Source organism: Asterias rubens, chromosome 7, assembly GCF_902459465.1.
Source record: "Asterias rubens chromosome 7, eAstRub1.3, whole genome shotgun sequence".
In the NCBI taxonomy this organism is placed as follows: domain Eukaryota; kingdom Metazoa; phylum Echinodermata; class Asteroidea; order Forcipulatida; family Asteriidae; genus Asterias; species Asterias rubens.
The window spans coordinates 2,283,094-2,300,943 of NC_047068.1; the positions used below are offsets into that span (position 1 = coordinate 2,283,094).

The following is a 17,850-nucleotide window of genomic DNA, read 5'->3' on the forward strand; positions in this document are numbered from 1 at the left end:
AGTAGCCTACTTTCCCCTAAGTTCTGTGAAAAAAAGGACCACACTCACAGCTCGTGCACATTACTCGGGTGAGATTCGAACCCATGACCTTTGCCATTCTATACCAGTGTCTTACCAACTAGACCCCCTAGATTGCCTGGTTGCATCAGTGGGTAGGCCTAGCCCACCGCAACATGGATCGGATGCAGGGATAATTAATAACTCAATCCACGAATGTGTTGCACATTATTTTGACATGGACAGTTATTTTGTTCGTTCACCACCCCACCACACACACCAAAGTCCGTGGGAGACGTGTGTGATCGATCGACGTCCGTACGACGTACATACATACGTGTACTATATATATACTTCGAACACGTAAAAGTACACACGTACACACACGGTCGATAAAACTACTGACCAATCAGATGATTTGCGAGAAATTGTGACCAAATATGGTCATTTAGTTATATGTATATTGAACCAGGTGTGAATCCACATAAAACACTTCTGTAAATTTATTATGATTTAAAACGGTGAAAGCCAAGAAATAAACATTCAAATTATTATAATAAACCAAGAAGCTAAACTGATTTAATGTACCCAAAAAAATTAAGAAAACAAGAAAAAAAGCAGATCTAACGCAAAATATTTATGTATAATTTGCCCTTTTCCACCTGCAAAAGATGGACTGGTCCGCCCAAGGCTTCATTTTCGGTGTGCGCGCGCGTGGCGGTATCGGGCTGGGCCCCGACTCGGGCGGCGGCGGCTCAGGGGCGCCGGGCTAGAGTAGTAGTCTGGGCCCGGGCCGGGCCTTGTTTTTATTAGATATTCTTTAGATCTTTCTCTTCTTCTTCCTTTTTGCGCCGAGAACACACATTGAAAAGATCGAGCGAAAAGTGAAAGAACCGTTTACATTTGGTGAGTAAAATTTGTTCAAAATATGGTGTTTTTAACATTGAACAACGTGAACCTAATGACTGTCACATAAGGCACTTGGGGCTGAGCTAAACCGTATTTAAAAAGTTCAAATTCTTGTGTTTAAAAATTTATCTTCTTGCTAGGAATAATGCTTGCCTTGCTAACTTTTAAGTTTTATTTTGTTGTATGCACACGTTGGCACGTTGCTGTCTGTGTAAATATTACCTCGTGTGAGGGCAAGACCGTTCATCCCTCAAAATATCAGTAGTAATATCAAGTTTCCCTGCACATCTGTGCAAAACTATCTATTTAAAGGCCTACTAATTAATAACTTTTTATTTGGTAAATTTTAGTACTGTTGAAGATTAAATTACTATCAACGTTTTTAGGCCCTACCTTTTTTAATTCTTAAAAATTTCAGTTCCCCCTCGTTTTTTTATTTTTTTATTTTTTTTTTATTATAAATAAAGTATACGCTAGCTGGTATGAGTATTGTTCTGTTTCACCCGCAGATCCTTGTCATTGTTATTTGTTAGGCCTATATGTGGAGTTAATATAAAGACCCAAACATCATCGTTTTCAGCTAGGCCCCCTAGCCAGTGATAAATTAAAAATAATATAAGTAGGGACGTCGCCCGGTCACGTGACTGGCGAACAATTTGACGAAGTTTTAATTTGCGACGGTGTCATATTTCAGTTCCAAAAATTTTTTTTTACGAAATGGTGTAGAATAAAAGTATGTTAATAATGTAAAACTTTTGAGAAATTCGTTTTCTAGTACTTGACAAAATGTTAGAATAATTAGAAATTTACTTTCCGAGAAAAGAGAAGAAAAAATCCGTACTTTTCGTTAATTCGCACCCCGTCAGCGCGCAGTTCATTTCTTGTCCCTGAATTGCCATGCGTGATGAAGTTTTTCTTTGGGCTGTCGTACGGCCGTAAATACGTCCAAAAATATCGAAATACCCCTTAAAATGAAGCTTAGATGTTAGGCTTTTTAATTATGGCTAAGTCCACTTTGCCATAATTAATCTTAAACTATTGAAACAATGTTAAAATGTTTGTTGAAGGGGATTTTAACGATCGCGACTTAGCTCACCATCGCGACGCATACCAAACGAAAGACCGTGTTCTATTCTACAAAATGGTGGCCGTAGCTAAGTTGAGGAACGAGGCGGTTTTCAGCAACAGCGCCTTTTCCATGAGGGGTCGCTCAAGAATCTGTAGCTATTCGGTTGCAAGGTTGTGTACAGAGCTAGATGTCTAGTTTTGACCTCTCGTAAAGAGTCATTCATAAATCCCACTACAGCGCAGTGTACATGGTGACGTCATCGCGCCGAAACCAGACTTGCGCAATGAAGCTGCAAAATGGCAGTTACTGCGCCGCGTGGGTCTTATATTTGTTTACACTCCATTATTCATTCGTGAAGAGCGGACGTGTATTGAGAATTGCAAGTGTTTATTGATCAAAGTGCAGAATATTTGCGGGAAATTTGAACTTTTTAGAGAGAACTTTTGTTTGTTGACAAAGAATATTCACATTATTTTCGTAAAAAAGAAATTGAACTTGTTTTTCGTCCGTCAAAATTGTTTTTTTTTCTTCGGATTTCGGTGATCCATATTCAGCAGTTTAAATTGCAAACTTTCTAATCTCCAATTTCACACATTTTATTCTGCAACTTAGCTTTGTTACTTGATTTTTGACTAAATATTATTAAGTTTTATTGTTATCTTTCAATTAAACATTTACTCTGTTATTTATCTTTGTTGTTTGACATTTTTTACATTTTGAGAAGTTGTTCATTTTAACATTTACTCTGTTGTGTTCATGTATGATGTTTACACAGCAGGTGTCAAATTACGGGCAATTAGGCTCAATTTGCATATTTTGAAAAATAACAATAATTAAGATAATGAGAATTATGTTTTTGTTGTTTAATAACCTTAAAGGCATCTTACTTTTCTAATCCTTGTCCAAAAATGAAGGTGATCAGATATTTACTTTTTGAGCTATGCGCTTTTGAAAACACGAGTTAATTCATTATATCTGGCAGGTGTCAAAATACAGATAATTAGCATGATTTGCATATTTTGAACAAGAAAAAAAATTATTTAGATAAGGGAATTTTGTTATTGTTGTTTAAAAACCTTAATGGCATCTCCCTTTTCTATCCCTTGTCCAAATATGAAGCTGGTTAGAGATTTCCTTTTAGAGATATGCACTTTTGAAAATGCAAGGTATATTCGCTGTTTGTTTATCTCAGCGGGGAGTCAGATTACACGGGTAATTAGGCCTAATTTGCATATTTTCAAAAATAACAATAATTAAGTTCATGGGAATTTTTAGTTGTCATTAAGTAACCTCAAATGCATCCCACTTTTCTACCCCTAGTCCAAAAATGAAGGTGGCCAGTCAATTACTTTTTGAGATATGCTCTTCTGAGAACTGTTGTTTATTCATTGTTTATTTGTTTATACGAAAGATCAAGATATGCACTTTGAGTAATCCCTGGGGACTTTGAGTCCATTTTTGAGGTCTGTTAATTCAAAATCCACGCAATCAAATTGGTTTTTTTCTTCAGTTCTCATAACACTTTTTGCCTGGAACCAGAATATTTCAGTTTTGTGTAACTAAAAAGTCTAATTTGTTAATTAGGATTTTATTAAAATTGTTATTTGTTTGTTTGTTGTTTACTTTAGTTGCTAGGCAACGACCACGACTCTGAACTTGACACTAAATAACCACAACTCTGGAACCCCTTGACCGATTTTCTTCAAACAACCACCAAATAACTCCATTTACTGAATTCTTTCATACTAGCCACATTTCAAAGCTATAGAACAAACATTGAAATTCTGGTTGCCATCCCTAATATAAGAAAATTTTGTTTTCGCGAAATATTCTTTCTTGTTTCCTGTATCTTGCCTTGGTGGTCCTTCAGGCACAAGGCACTGGACAAATAAGAAATATACAGAAATTTCCAGAAAGAACCGGAGTGATTAGTGATAAAACCATTTTCTATTTTTGGCAGTTTCCTCCGATACCCCAAATCTGCGCGTTACAAATTTTTCCCGCAGGCGCCTTTCCTGCCACGTAACTTTTTGTTTACAAAACGCAATGACATAATTTTTTGATTTCATGAAAGTATACAACATAATCTTCAATCTCCTGCAAAGATGGGACAAATCGTAGCCTTTCTTGTTGATATTTTAGATAATCTATAATTTTAGTAGAAAATCTTACCTTACTTAAGACAAAATATGCCTAGCTAAAATGGTTGATAAAAACACCTAAAACACCCTGAAAGTTCTTTGCATTTGTTGTCTGCCATAGTTCACTACTTCAATTACAAGATCACATGATTTTTACATGACAACAGAGGGGATACAAAAAACTGTGAAAGGTTGAAGTGGACGTGCGCCATAGGCAAATTTCCAGAAATTACGATTTTATTGTAATTTGCACATGGGTAAAAAAAAACACCCCCAAAACATCAGAAGCCTTAATGATAAAAAAAACGCTCATCTATTAAATTCATAACTTGTTATAATACAATTAACTATGAAAAAACAGCATTTTAGTGTTGTATAGCTTAGTTTTGTAAATGGATAACTTCACCACAGGTTGGGCTAGGTGTAAGATGGGGGTTCAGCTAATTAGCCTGGTAAAATCCAACAATTGATGGGGTAAATAGTTATAACTGGCAGTTTTGGCCTTCTAGTTTCCCTGCCGCACTGACCCGAGTGCTTAGAAGAAAAGGCGGCATAGAAAGGGTCCCCATATTGACGTTTCAAAACAAGTGCGTGAATTTATGTGACGCAAAACGTATGCCGACAAATTGGGGTCGTTTGCATACGACGACCTCTGTTGTGCTTCGATGGCGTTCTACGGGCTTGAAATTCTCCTCTCAGGTGGGCTATGACATCGGACAAATAAAAATAAAGCTCAAAGTTGTTCTTGGTTCTGTTAATTAAACTAAAATTCTATCTCAAATCTTCAGTGCGTGAATATAGGGTACACGAGGATACATTTACATTCTCCACAAAAAAGCAGTGTAAAATCATCACAATTTTCTTTTTATATTATACACAGTTTTGTGGACCACTAAAAAAAAGTAACAATCTTTTTTTGTGAATCAATGATTCTGTATAATTATTTGTCACACAGTGTTAAACTTTGTCGCCTTTTCATTAGGTTGATTTCAACAAGACCGGAGGCTTCAATTTCTCAAGATGTGTGATGATGATATTGCTGCATTGGTGGTTGACAATGGGTCTGGAATGTGTAAAGGGGGCTTTGCTGGAGATGATGCACCCCGGGCAGTGTTTCCTTCCATTGTGGGTAGGCCAAGACATAAGGTATGCAATAATAACCAAGTCAGTTCTGTACTCCTATCCTATGTATTTGTACAAAAATTGACAGCTTCCAGTACTATGTTTAAAACAACTCCCGAGATAATCTTCGGCAGGTTCTATTTTCTTGTTGAAAAAATTAGACCACTCTGGGATTATCGAGGGAGTCACAGTTTTAACCATAGCAGGAGTAAAAGCAGTCCGTTGAAAACACTTCTGAGAAATTTTAGGCAATTAGGCAATTCATAAACTTATTAGAGCCAAATTAGCAGTTAATATAAACAAATGTTTGGAGATCAAACAAAAGTTAGTAAATTACCTTTAATGGTTTGCCATTTAAATCAATTTCATTGAAAAAACAATCCAACATAATGGTTCCTACACCCATAGCAATAGCAACAGCAGCTTCTTGGTACCTTGCAACATGTCATGTGATGCTTTCCAAACCAATCAAAAGGCAGAATCTTTGTAAAAGCAAGTTTATAATGTGAAATCAACTGTCTCAATCACTGGTACATTTTGCAAGAAGTACATTGTACATAAAAAAAATATACTTAAACACACAGAACAACTAACCAGGCATAAAGTTATCAGAACTCTTCCTGATTTCAGTTTTTTTTGTTATCTTCACCTTCAGATTTTCTTGTGAGTAGGCAGAGATAGAAGACTCGGTTTTTGTTTAAATGATTGAACCAAAGTTATAATTGAAATTATGAAGGGAGACTGTCGGTCTCTTAAATGTAACGTGTAAAAATCTAAGTGGGATCTGTTTATTGAAATTTCAGGCTTTACATGTTCATACAATCTCATCCCTGGTTTTGCATGATGTTGTGTCTGTTTGTTGGGGATAAATCTTCAGACGATTTGAGCAATAAAGAGTTAAGTATGGAATTAGGTGTTTTGGTGTACTGCAACACTTTCTTATTTAATTGCAAATTACAGGGTGTAATGGTTGGCATGGGACAAAAAGATAGCTATGTTGGTGATGAAGCACAAAGTAAGAGGGGTATTCTGACTCTGAAGTACCCGATTGAGCATGGAATTGTCACTAACTGGGATGATATGGAGAAGATCTGGCACCATACTTTCTACAATGAGCTAAGAGTGGCTCCTGAAGAACATCCTGTGCTTCTGACGGAAGCACCTTTGAACCCAAAGGCCAACAGGGAAAAAATGACTCAGGTAACTTTTGAAGATACTGTAAATAGCAGCTCCAATACTTAACAGTGGCAATTGCCTCTACATCCAAACAAAATAATATGTTTTCCTATTACACCGGCCAAAAAATTAGGGGCGAAAACACATTTTATTTTGTTGAATTATTTTATTGCTGCAAAACTTAGTGTAGGAACCAATGTTAAAAATATTTTTGCCCTTGCATGTAAATTCAACGATGTCCAAGTTCGACTCCAAAATCTCTTAAAATGACACAGAAAATAAGCCCCAAAAAGCAACCGTTCCGAGGTCTGTAAATTTCACGTAACACAAAAGCAGATTCTACGCCTGTAGTCCTTGTTAATTTGCGTGCGGCAACAAAATACAAGAAACATTGAACGCTAGAGGTCGTTTTGGAACAATGCAATACAGTGAGATAAAACGCCCTCTATTGGTAAAATCTACGCGAACCGGCAATAAACGCATTGAGACGAGACTCGACGTGTCACGTGGGAATTTTAGCGGGTTTCCAGGTGGCGCAAATGCGAGGGCGTAGCGCAGCTCGTCGGCGTACATCACTCAATCAACACATCTGTTGTGCAATCTCAAGATTGAGCAGCGCAATTAACAGATTGCTAGCATTACGAACTCGCACGTGTAAATGCATGCTGCGACCTCCCAACACACGCTACACACGTCGTCCGTCAGTCGTTGCAATACTAGTACTTGATCAACCATGGATCAACGACGTCTTTTCTCGTCAGAAAATGTGTATTTTCTAATGCTTTATTTTAAATGTGAAAACATTTTAGAAAAAAGGAAACATCAAATATAATAATGTTAAAATCGTGCCATATTTTGTCAAACGGGGAGTGGGATCGGGGTTGTTTTATTTTATTTTGTCTGTAAATGTATAAAATTCCGTAGGGTCGGCGTGTTTTTCTAGGGTCAGTCGGGTAACCGGAAACACACATATTATTTTGTTTGGCCTAAGTATAAGACAACCGACATAAGGTGTGACATACGGTGTGTTTGTGCTGTTTTGATCATGACCATTTTATTAAGCTGGGAATAGCTGCCAATAATCGGAACGTGTACATTGTCATTGGAAGATAAGGACAAGAAATTGTCGGTTTCAACAGAGCCAGAGATCCTGTCAGCATAAATAAGTATAAGACTATTTGCTGATTAAAGCAAAGCAATTAAATAAAGAACAGGGCAACTTATAAGAAGCAAGAGTCATAGTTCTCTACTTTGTTATTGATGTCCCTTGAATGATTGACTAACAATTGCAGATATGCCTTATTGAAAGGAAAGACAACCATTGCCACTGTATAATACAAGAACAAAGTGCTTGGCCAACAGTAGAAAGCATTTACGCATACAGGATGTTTTTCAATTAATGCTTTCCAAACATTTTCCAATGTTATCTCTTCGAGTAATGTACGCCCAATCATCAAGAAAACATAGAAGGGGGATAGTATTCTTGAAGATTGTTTATCGAAGCTTTCCCGAGAAACAATGCAGCCTTATTTGGGATCTTTCAGCTAGTTGATGGTCCCATTTGAGCTGTGAAGTTGGCATAGGGTTGAGATCGTTACTACACACTGCTGAAGAAATCCTTACAAGTGTGGAATGTACAGATTGTTTATTGATGTGAATTTTCAAATTTCTTCTAAAAGAGTACCAAATACTGAACATTTTACATAACTTAAACAAAGTTGGAGACTTGTCATTTTCTTTGCATGTTCATCACTATAAATTGGAAAGTAAATGCAGCACAAAGATGAACCTGACCTTGAAGAAATCCACTTTTATCAAATCATGATCATTGATGTTTTATATTTACTGTAAATGAGAAAGTGTTTACTAAGTTAACTTGCAAGTATTGTGATATTGTTTACAATCTGTAGATTATGTTTGAGACCTTCAACACCCCTGCAATGTATGTTGGTATTCAAGCTGTGTTGTCACTCTATGCATCTGGACGTACCACTGGTATTGTCTTGGATTCCGGTGATGGTGTGTCACATACTGTACCTATCTATGAAGGATACGCATTACCTCATGCTATATTGAGACTTGATCTTGCTGGGAGAGACCTCACAGATTACTTGATGAAGATCTTAACTGAACGTGGCTACTCCTTCACAACAACAGGTGTGTCATTGGGCAATTTGTCATATTTCTGTTAACGGCCCTGCATTTAATATCAGAAATGGCATATTTGTCCCAGTGAGCTTGGCAGCTGTACATGAATGTTGTTGACTTACCACTAACCAGTCTGGACAAAGTGGTTACATTGGATTTTCATTTGAGGAAAATATACTCTCTTTTTGTTTACCCTGAAATAGTTGTATATATTTTGTGAACAGATGAAAAAAGTGACAAGAAGTTAATGTTTGCATGATCTCTACTAGAGCCACTGACAGTGCAGCTAAATTAATTTATTTATTAATGTATTTATTTCAAATATATTTTTGATAGTTAAGTTAAATTTATTTTGATTTGACAGTCCCAATATTAAAAAACTTAAAGACCTACTTTACATCTTTCACAAAGTAGGTAAAACAAGACAATCAATCCGGGCTAGTTATTCTGTCAGTTGGACGTAGTTCTTTAGACGTGAATTTTGATCTTCATACATCGATTTAAATCATTAACAATAAGCTCTAGTTTTTGTAAAACAATTCTGTCAACATATCTGTGTATTCCTCGTATGAAATTTGGAAGTTGAAAACCCCTCATTCAAGTAAACATTGATTTGTTGAGCAACTAGTTTTTTTTTCTTTCATTTTGCAGCCGAGAGGGAAATTGTGCGTGATATTAAGGAAAAGCTGTGTTATGTTGCTTTAGACTTTGAGCAAGAAATGGCTACATCAGCATCCAGTTCTGCTCTTGAAAAGAGTTATGAACTCCCAGATGGACAAGTAATCACCATCGGCAATGAGAGATTCAGATGCCCAGAAACAATGTTTCAACCAGCATTCCTTGGTAATATTTAAACTCCATGATTTGGGTTATTTTTCCTTGTTGGTGGACACAAGGTTGGTCTATTTGGACTACGCTGTTTTCAATTTTATTTTTTCTTAGAGTAAATATTTTGGTAGATCTAGCCAACACACACAACGTGTATACGCGCCTGCAGCCGTGGGCCTCCTATAATGTCCCTCTTTTGTTCATATTCTAACAGCTCCCTTTGGTGTTGTACATGTTCTCCAACTGTGGACCTTTCCTATTGCGGGTGTCCAAAAGATAAGCATGAGTTAACCAAAAATGAGCTTGCGTTCAATGGTAGTTTTTTTCTTGTACAGCGGACAAAACTGACTCACAAGGTTGACTACTAGGCGACCCTTAACGATTGCTGGTTCCGGTTCATTACATTGCGATGCGTATTTGGCAGGGTTTCCGCTATCGTCTCCATTAACCTGATATTATTTTGGTCATCATGTCCCCATTGGCCCCATTACCACTGCGATTCCATTACCACTGCGATTCCATTACCACTGCGATTCCATTACCACTGCGATTCCATTACCACTGTGATTCCATTACCACTGCGATTCCATTAGGCCGAACAAAAGAATAGTTGTGTTTCCTATTACACTGTGGCAGGAGAATAGGGTAGGTAGGTAGGCAATAACTTTTTTTTTTGCTTAAAGTTTTTATGGCTCTGAAAATTAGGGTAGGCTAATGTTCCGATATTTTTTTTATTTTGCGCACTCAATTGAAAAACTGACCGTGTCAAATTTGTTATGTAAATATCAATAGTCCCTACATGCAGTACTGTCTATTCACTGATTTGTGAATACATGTATCTGACTTAATTAACACCAGTTGAAATTGGATGGTTCTAGTACAAATACAAACACAAGAACATGTAACCATTCTTTCAAGAACAAATAACAACATGTTTTTATTGCAGTTTTTATGTAAAAGTAAATGAATAAATATAAATATGTGAGGTTTGTGGAGACACCATGCTAGATCCCTTGCAGCAATGCGAAGACTCCCCCTGTCCCCAGCTGTGCTGCCATGATGCTGCAGCGAAAAACACTATTTATTTTTACATGCGGTGCCTTGACACACACAGTACACGGCATGCACAAACACACGCCGCACGTACACACGCCGCACGTACACACATAGTACATGTTTGGTTTAGATGTACATGTTTATGTATATGTACATACTCATGTACAGCACACGCATGCAACGAAAGGAGTTGAGAAGTCTCGATCGATTGCGTCTCGGTGGGGCACCATGCTTGTGTTGACCCTTGTCAAACATTTTCAAAAACACTTTCCTCATTTATATTAATGTATTCTTAAGTCATAAAAACAAAATTGCAAAAAATAACTTTTCAGAAATTGCAATGCTTGACCCCCAACTTTATCTGCAAATAAACGGAGTGACAAAATTTCTGAAAACACCCCTGCACTCCTTTTTCGACGAGCCCAAGTACGTCACAGAACCGCGCAAAAAAAGTAATCACGCAAGTTCAAAATTCCAATGCGCAATGTTGGAAATGTGCACATTCTCGCAGGTAAAATGTTTTAATTTGCGTAGGCACGTCTTCAATTTGCGCAAGTGTTGCAAGCACACTTCTAGAATATATAAACACAACAACTGAATTTTTGTCGAGAAGGTCCTGGTGCGTGTGGTGTGTGTGTGTGGACGGTCGAAATCATAACGATCCGAAGGACGGGACGACACGCGGCGTGCCGGTGGGTACGTACATTGAAGTGACCAAGGTACGAAATGACAAAGATTCGAAGTGTCTGACAATCTTGTTTGGATGAATAAAAAATATAGGAAAAAACATAGAAACATACCAGGACGATGTGCACAAAAATGAGGTTTAGGGTCGGCACCATAATATTTTATTTTATACGTTTTTTTTTAAATAAAAAGATACAGGGTCGGCGTGATTTTCTAGGGACGGTCGGGTAACCGGAAACACAACAATTATTTTGTTCAGCCTTACCACTGCGATTCCATTACCACTGTGATTCCATTACCACTGCGATTCCATTACCACTGCGATTCTATTTCTGTGCCCAGGGCCCAATTTCATAGAGCTGTCACAAGCACGACAATTTACTAAAGCATGAAATTTCTTCCTTGATAAAAACAGGATTACCAACTAGTATTCAGATATGGTTTGCTTATCCTGAAAGTCAAATTGAAATTTGGTTGTTAATCCTGTTTTTATCCAGGAAGAAGTTTCATGCTAAGTAAATTTGTTGTGCTTCTAAGCAGCGCTATGAAATTGGGCCCTGGTTGTTGGTGAATGATTTTTGTCAAATTTGTGTATTTCATGAAGAGGGAGTTGATCGAGTCCAATTGTATTTTGTAACAGGAATGGAGGCATGTGGCTTGCATGAGACTTGCTACAACAGCATTATGAAGTGTGATGTAGACATCCGTAAAGATTTGTATGCCAATGTTGTGTTATCTGGAGGATCTACAATGTATCCAGGCATAGCTGATAGAATGCAGAAAGATATTACTGGTCTTGCACCAAGCACCATGAAGATCAAGATTATTGCTCCCCCTGAGAGAAAATATTCGGTTTGGATAGGTGGATCCATCCTGGCATCTCTCTCTACCTTCCAACAAATGTGGATCAGTAAGCAGGAATATGATGAGTCTGGTCCAGGCATTGTTCATCGTAAATGCTTCTAAAGATTCTGTCAAAAGTTCGTAAGTTAGTTAAGATGTCCTTGTTGTTCATTTTTTTCAAAATCCTTGATGTTCTTCCGAGGTAACTTTGGCCTTTTAATAAACCACGGCTTTGGCTTTGGATTTTGCTTCAGGCTCCGTCCTGTCGTCTGAAGCCCAGAGCCCGTATGCACAGCATGCACAATATTGTCGAAACAACCGCTGGGCCAGGCTAGCCTGAGCCGAATCCAAAGCCGAGGTTTCAAAAACGGCCTTAGTTTGAGTGATTTAAATACTTATCCTTTACGATTGGAAAATTTCATCAACTCGATAATGAAAACTTATAAAGCGCACAAATCCGTCAAAGTGCTCATTGCGCTTGATACAAACAGTAACATATGATTTACAATAACTAAAATTAAACATAAGCCTAAGCCAAGAAGAAATCTAGAACATGTGGTATAAAAATACAATACAAATGCAATATCTAAGAATACATCGAAGTGTAAAAACAAATCGAACCATTTACTCAAATACCTGATTGAAAAGATGTGTTTTAAGGTGTTTTTTTTAATTGGCTTTAAGAAACAGATGAGAATCCCTTTAAAAAGTGCCTCATGTAACTATGAACATAAATGGTACATGTAGTGAGATGGAAACAAATTTTAGCCTTCAAGAAAGACTCTGCTTGAGTCGTAAATGTCAGACCATTAACAATTTTTTGGAGTATTAATTATGGATTGTTCATTCCTAACAAGTTTATTGTTATAATCTGAAGTAAAGGTTCAACCATTCAATTTCAAGAGTCAAAGCAGCATTATTTGGGTTTGCAAACAAAATCAATTTGGATTATTTTAGTTTTTCCAATAAAACTACAAAAGGAAAATTATTCGGAACCATATCTTTGTGATTGACAGGATTTTTAATTGATATGTTCAGTTTCTAATGTTCAAAGAATTAAAGGTGTTCAAAAGTAAAAATTCTTTCAATGATTACTACAGGTATTTCATCAGTAATATTGAAACAACTCTTAAAACGTTTGTGTGAGGTTTTGCTTGAATAAACCATAAACAATATTTGTTAAAAAAGTGTGAGAATTGTAAGTTGATAGTAGGCCAAATCAATTTTAATAACCCCAAAAACATTTAACAGACCATTCTATATACATGTAGGCTGTTATGTAGCATAGCGCAGCGAAACAGCTCTTGTTTTTAATTTCTTTTAAAGACAGTGGACACTGTTGGTGATTACTCAAAATAATTTTTTGCATAAAAACTTACTTGGTAGCGAGTAATGGGGACAGGTTGATAGTATAACATTGTGAGAAACAGCTCCCTCTGAAGTACTGCAGTTTTTGAGAAAGAAGTAATTTTCTGAGAATTTGATTTTGAGACCTTAGATTTAGAATTTGAGGTCTCAAAATCAAGCATCTGAAAGTACACAACTTCGTGTGACAAGGGTGTTTTTTTCTTCATTATTATCTCGCAACTTCGACGACCAACTTTATGCATATGTTGAGATACACCAAGTGAGAAGACTGGTCTTTGACAATTACCAATAGTGTCCAGTGTCAATGAAACTTTCTGAGATGATGACAAAAGACATGGTATGATGACATGGTATGATGACATTATTACTAGTCATGTGATGCCATCTTAAAGCTAGACTATTTTAAATACATGAAAATCCCTATCAAATCGGCCACAAGAGACCGGCGGTTTCTGTTTGTGTGATTGGGTAGGAATAAATTAGGTCTTCATATTTTACTGTATGCGTGACCTCACATGACCTCTACTTCTGGTCGAAATCGTAAATGCCCTGTAATTCAAAATTGCCAAAAGTTATGAAGTTGCTTTGAACTATGTTGGTGTCTAGCGCGGGTAGGCAGTTAAAAAAAATACTGAAGAGCGTCCTCTAGCTGCAGGTTGAAAACTGATAAAAATGCACTTTTTTAAGATGTGTTTAGTGAATTTTTGTGTAATATCACTTCAAAATTTCAACACGTTGAACGTCAGGCAGCTATCATAAGTGCATTGTTTCAGATCAATGACGTCATCATGGCATGGCATTAAATTGCACTTTTTGAAGTCGAGTCACTCCTGAAGTATTTGTGTTGAAACTTGGTAGGTTGGTAGATATTGGCAAGTTCCTATCACAAAAATGGTATGATTTTTTACATTTTTTGCACCTCTAAGACATAAATGGCTAACAGAACATGGTAACATTCAAATTTTTTTTTTTTTTAAAACAGGCTTGACACGTCATAACTGTTTGGAATTCAAAAAGATTTTCATCTTGAGTTGATTTTTAAAGAAAAAACTAATGACGAAACAGCTCTGCATTTGTGCACAAATGCAATCATGTTATAATAAGCAGAAGAGATAAATGAACTTTTGAGTGTCGTTTGTTTGTTTGTTTGTTTGTTTGTTTGTTTGTTTGTTTGCTTGTTTTGAAAAACATCATCAATCCCGGTCAACTTCTTTTTGATTTGCCCTGTATACGCCTCTCTTAATATTTATGCATGACGTCATAATTCTTACCCAAATTGAGGCTATGGGCGCACGTCCGCCATCACTTGCAGTGGCTGCGCCTGTAGCCTCGTTTTGGGTTAGCATCGTGACGTACTTCGTGCATAAATATTAAGAAACAAGCTCAAGGCGCCGAGTATAAATAAACTTTCATAAAGATAGGTTATTGGAGTGATGAATTTTGAGACCCAATTAATTAGCACCTTATAACCCTTATAAGGGTACTAGAGTGCATACAGCAGCCACAGCCAGGAACCCCTTCGCGTTTTAATAAGTGCACTGGGTTCTTTTACATGCGTTACACAACACATGGGACCAACGGCTTTACGTCCAATCCGAAGGACAAAGCAATGGTTAAGTGTCTTGCTTAAGAACACAAACGTCACAGCTTGGGATTCAAACCCCGGTGCTCTTTATAACGAGGGTTGACTGTGCACTTTGATGTCACAATGGGTGGTACCCCCAGATGCTCAGTATGGCAATGAACATCACCTGATGAGGGCCCTTAGGGCCATGTCACAGGAGTCAATTTACGGGCAACCAGTTCCAGGCAATCTCCATGAAGAAAAGGCATTACCATTTCAATGTTCACCTTTTTCTCTTGTGGATCGTGAGACAATGTTTGAAAATTGACCCGTGTGCTACCAAAGTGGTCATGTAGCATGCACTGCAGTTGGTTGCCTCCAAGTTGCCTGCAAAAGTTACCTCGTGTGACAAGGCCCTTATGATGAATGGGAGCCAGCCAAAGGTCTTGGAGAGGATCAAGTTGCTGTGCATGTTCATTATACATGTGATCTACACGCAAGTCGGGATCCAAATCAGATTTAGCAGAGGGAGGCCCAATCAGGAACATGGAGAAGACGATGAAAGAAGATACTGGGTTGGAGACTAAGGCCCATGTCACACGAGGCAATTTACAGGCAATCTCAAAGAAGAAAACCCATTCACATATTTTTCTTGGGGCGCATAAGAAATCGCTTGAAAAATTATTCATGTGCAGCCAAAGTAGTCCGGTAGCATACACTGCAGTTGGTTGCCTCCAAGTTGCCTATAAAAGTTGCATTGTGTGAGAAGGTCCTAGGATGAACTAGCAGGCTGCATTAGTCAATCAATCAATCAATATAACATTTATTTCCACATTCACATCACATGGAGGCATCCTCCTAAAAGCCGAGGCTTGTGGCGGATGTGCCCGTTACAAGATTACAGAACAAGACAGGATAACAGCACTAACTATACAAATAAATAAATACTAACTGCTACGGTAGATAACTACATAAAGGTTTTAACCTTTAAAAGTGATTGTGTTGTGTGGCTTGTGCATCGTAGCGCTCATCTCAAGTAGTCACTCAAGTAGACGCTCAATTGGGCACGGTGTGTGTCCATGTAACAAATATGTTGTCAGCATAGCAGACATGTAAACCATTTTTTAAAGCTGGTTGCTTGGATACTGGCACGAAAAGGTTTTATACACAAAAGAAACAAGAAGAACGTCAAGTCTTTGCACCTTTTCATATGAAATAGTTGTTGATATTATAATTCTCAATGATTTATGAAACAAATTCTTGACAGAATAGCATGACATATCGATGTAGAACACCAACCATAAATATGAATGGTATGGCTGAAGGTTTGTGGGTTGCCACACCAATACAAATTTGATCTCGTAATGAGAAGTTTTAGATTCAAAACTGGTGGCAACACTCCAGAAACTTCTTCAGCAAGCTGTACAGTCAGCAGTATCAACAGTTGCTAAGAGTCAAGGTTTGAATATTTCTGTTGCTTGTATTATAACAAGTGTGTACTGTACATAGAGCTATAGCTCTATATTACAGTATACCTTAGCAGCTAGGTAAACAAGTGTGTACTGTACATAGAGCTATAGCTCTATATTACAGTATACCTTAGCAGCTAGGTAAACAAGTGTGTACTGTACATAGAGCTATAGCTCTATATTACAGTATACCTTAGCAGCTAGGTAAACAAGTGTGTACTGTACATAGAGCTATAGCTCTATATTACAGTATACCTTAGCAGCTAGGTAAACAAGTGTGTACTGTACATAGAGCTATAGCTCTATATTACAGTATACCTTAGCAGCTAGGTAAACAAGTGTGTACTGTACATAGAGCTATAGCTCTATATTACAGTATACCTTAGCAGCTAGGTAAACAAGTGTGTACTGTACATAGAGCTATAGCTCTATATTACAGTATACCTTAGCAGCTAGGTAAACAAGTGTGTACTGTACATAGAGCTATAGCTCTATATTACAGTATACCTTAGCAGCTAGGTAAACAAGTGTGTACTGTACATAGAGCTATAGCTCTATATTACAGTATACCTTAGCAGCTAGGTAAACAAGTGTGTACTGTACATAGAGCTATAGCTCTATATTACAGTATACCTTAGCAGCTAGGTAAACAAGTGTGTACTGTACATAGAGCTATAGCTCTATATTACAGTATACCTTAGCAGCTAGGTAAACAAATTGGACGATACCAATAAACCCGTACTACAACACACATCACACACACATACATTGTAGATACACATTTGTTTTTATTACTTTGTGGATTTGTTCTCATCCATAAACAAATTGTTACACATGACCAGTTATTACAAATCATATATTGATCCCTGGTATCATCATCATTGTACCAGAGTCTATAGATGGACTGCACTAAGCGTCATCAATCGCCATGTTTGATGTATAAACAATGCAAAAGTGCATATGTGTACGCACTACGCACAGCTCTTAGCCAATGATAGCCTTGCACGCATGCACATTTCATCAAAGTAAGCGGTCGATGACACTTAATGCAATCTATCTATTGCTATTTAAAGAAAGGTAAATAATATACCATTGGAGGTCTATGCCTTTTTAAAAGTTGCCTCATTACAAACTTCTTATATTCAGCAAAAAAGGGCAACATTTGTTTATTCCAACCTGTTGCTGTTTAATCACCATAAGAAAATAACATTATTAAATAAAATAAATGACTTCTTTATCTTCTAAGCAATCGCTTTATTTCTTTAACTTATGACTTTTAAATCAACCAGTAGGCCTACAGGATTTACATTTCAGCAAAGTCAGATTAACCCGAATCTTGAATATTTTACCTGTTCTATGTTGTTACAACATAACTCAATTCTATGTTGTTACAACATAATTCAAATATAATTTCACAGATGTTATAAATGTAATAGGGATAAAGAATACAAATCAGCAGTGTACACTCGGTGC

The 17,850-nt window shown here is 37.2% G+C and overlaps 1 protein-coding gene across 1 annotated transcript; it reads left to right on the top strand.

Annotated features, from left to right (window-relative positions):
• Positions 1–770: 770 nt before the first annotated feature.
• Positions 771–13,151, top strand: LOC117292816 (actin-42A-like). Its single transcript, XM_033774980.1, has 6 exons — positions 771–903; positions 5,099–5,262; positions 6,199–6,438; positions 8,325–8,571; positions 9,214–9,405; positions 11,774–13,151. Exons 2-6 carry the CDS (start codon positions 5,137–5,139, stop codon positions 12,097–12,099), a joined length of 1,131 nt encoding a protein of 376 aa, XP_033630871.1. The 5' UTR covers positions 771–903; positions 5,099–5,136; the 3' UTR covers positions 12,100–13,151.
• Positions 13,152–17,850: the final 4,699 nt, after the last annotated feature.

What these genes read in the sequence shown, in the direction of transcription:
- LOC117292816 (XM_033774980.1), top strand. Translation starts at nt 5,137, where the DNA reads ATGTGTGATGATGATATTGCTGCATTGGTGGTTGACAATGGGTCTGGA. An exon ending in TGGGTAGGCCAAGACATAAG is followed by an intron (nt 5,263 to 6,198) that starts GTATGCAATAAT and finishes TGCAAATTACAG; the next exon opens with GGTGTAATGGTTGGCATGGG. An exon ending in GTTTCAACCAGCATTCCTTG is followed by an intron (nt 9,406 to 11,773) that starts GTAATATTTAAA and finishes ATTTTGTAACAG; the next exon opens with GAATGGAGGCATGTGGCTTG.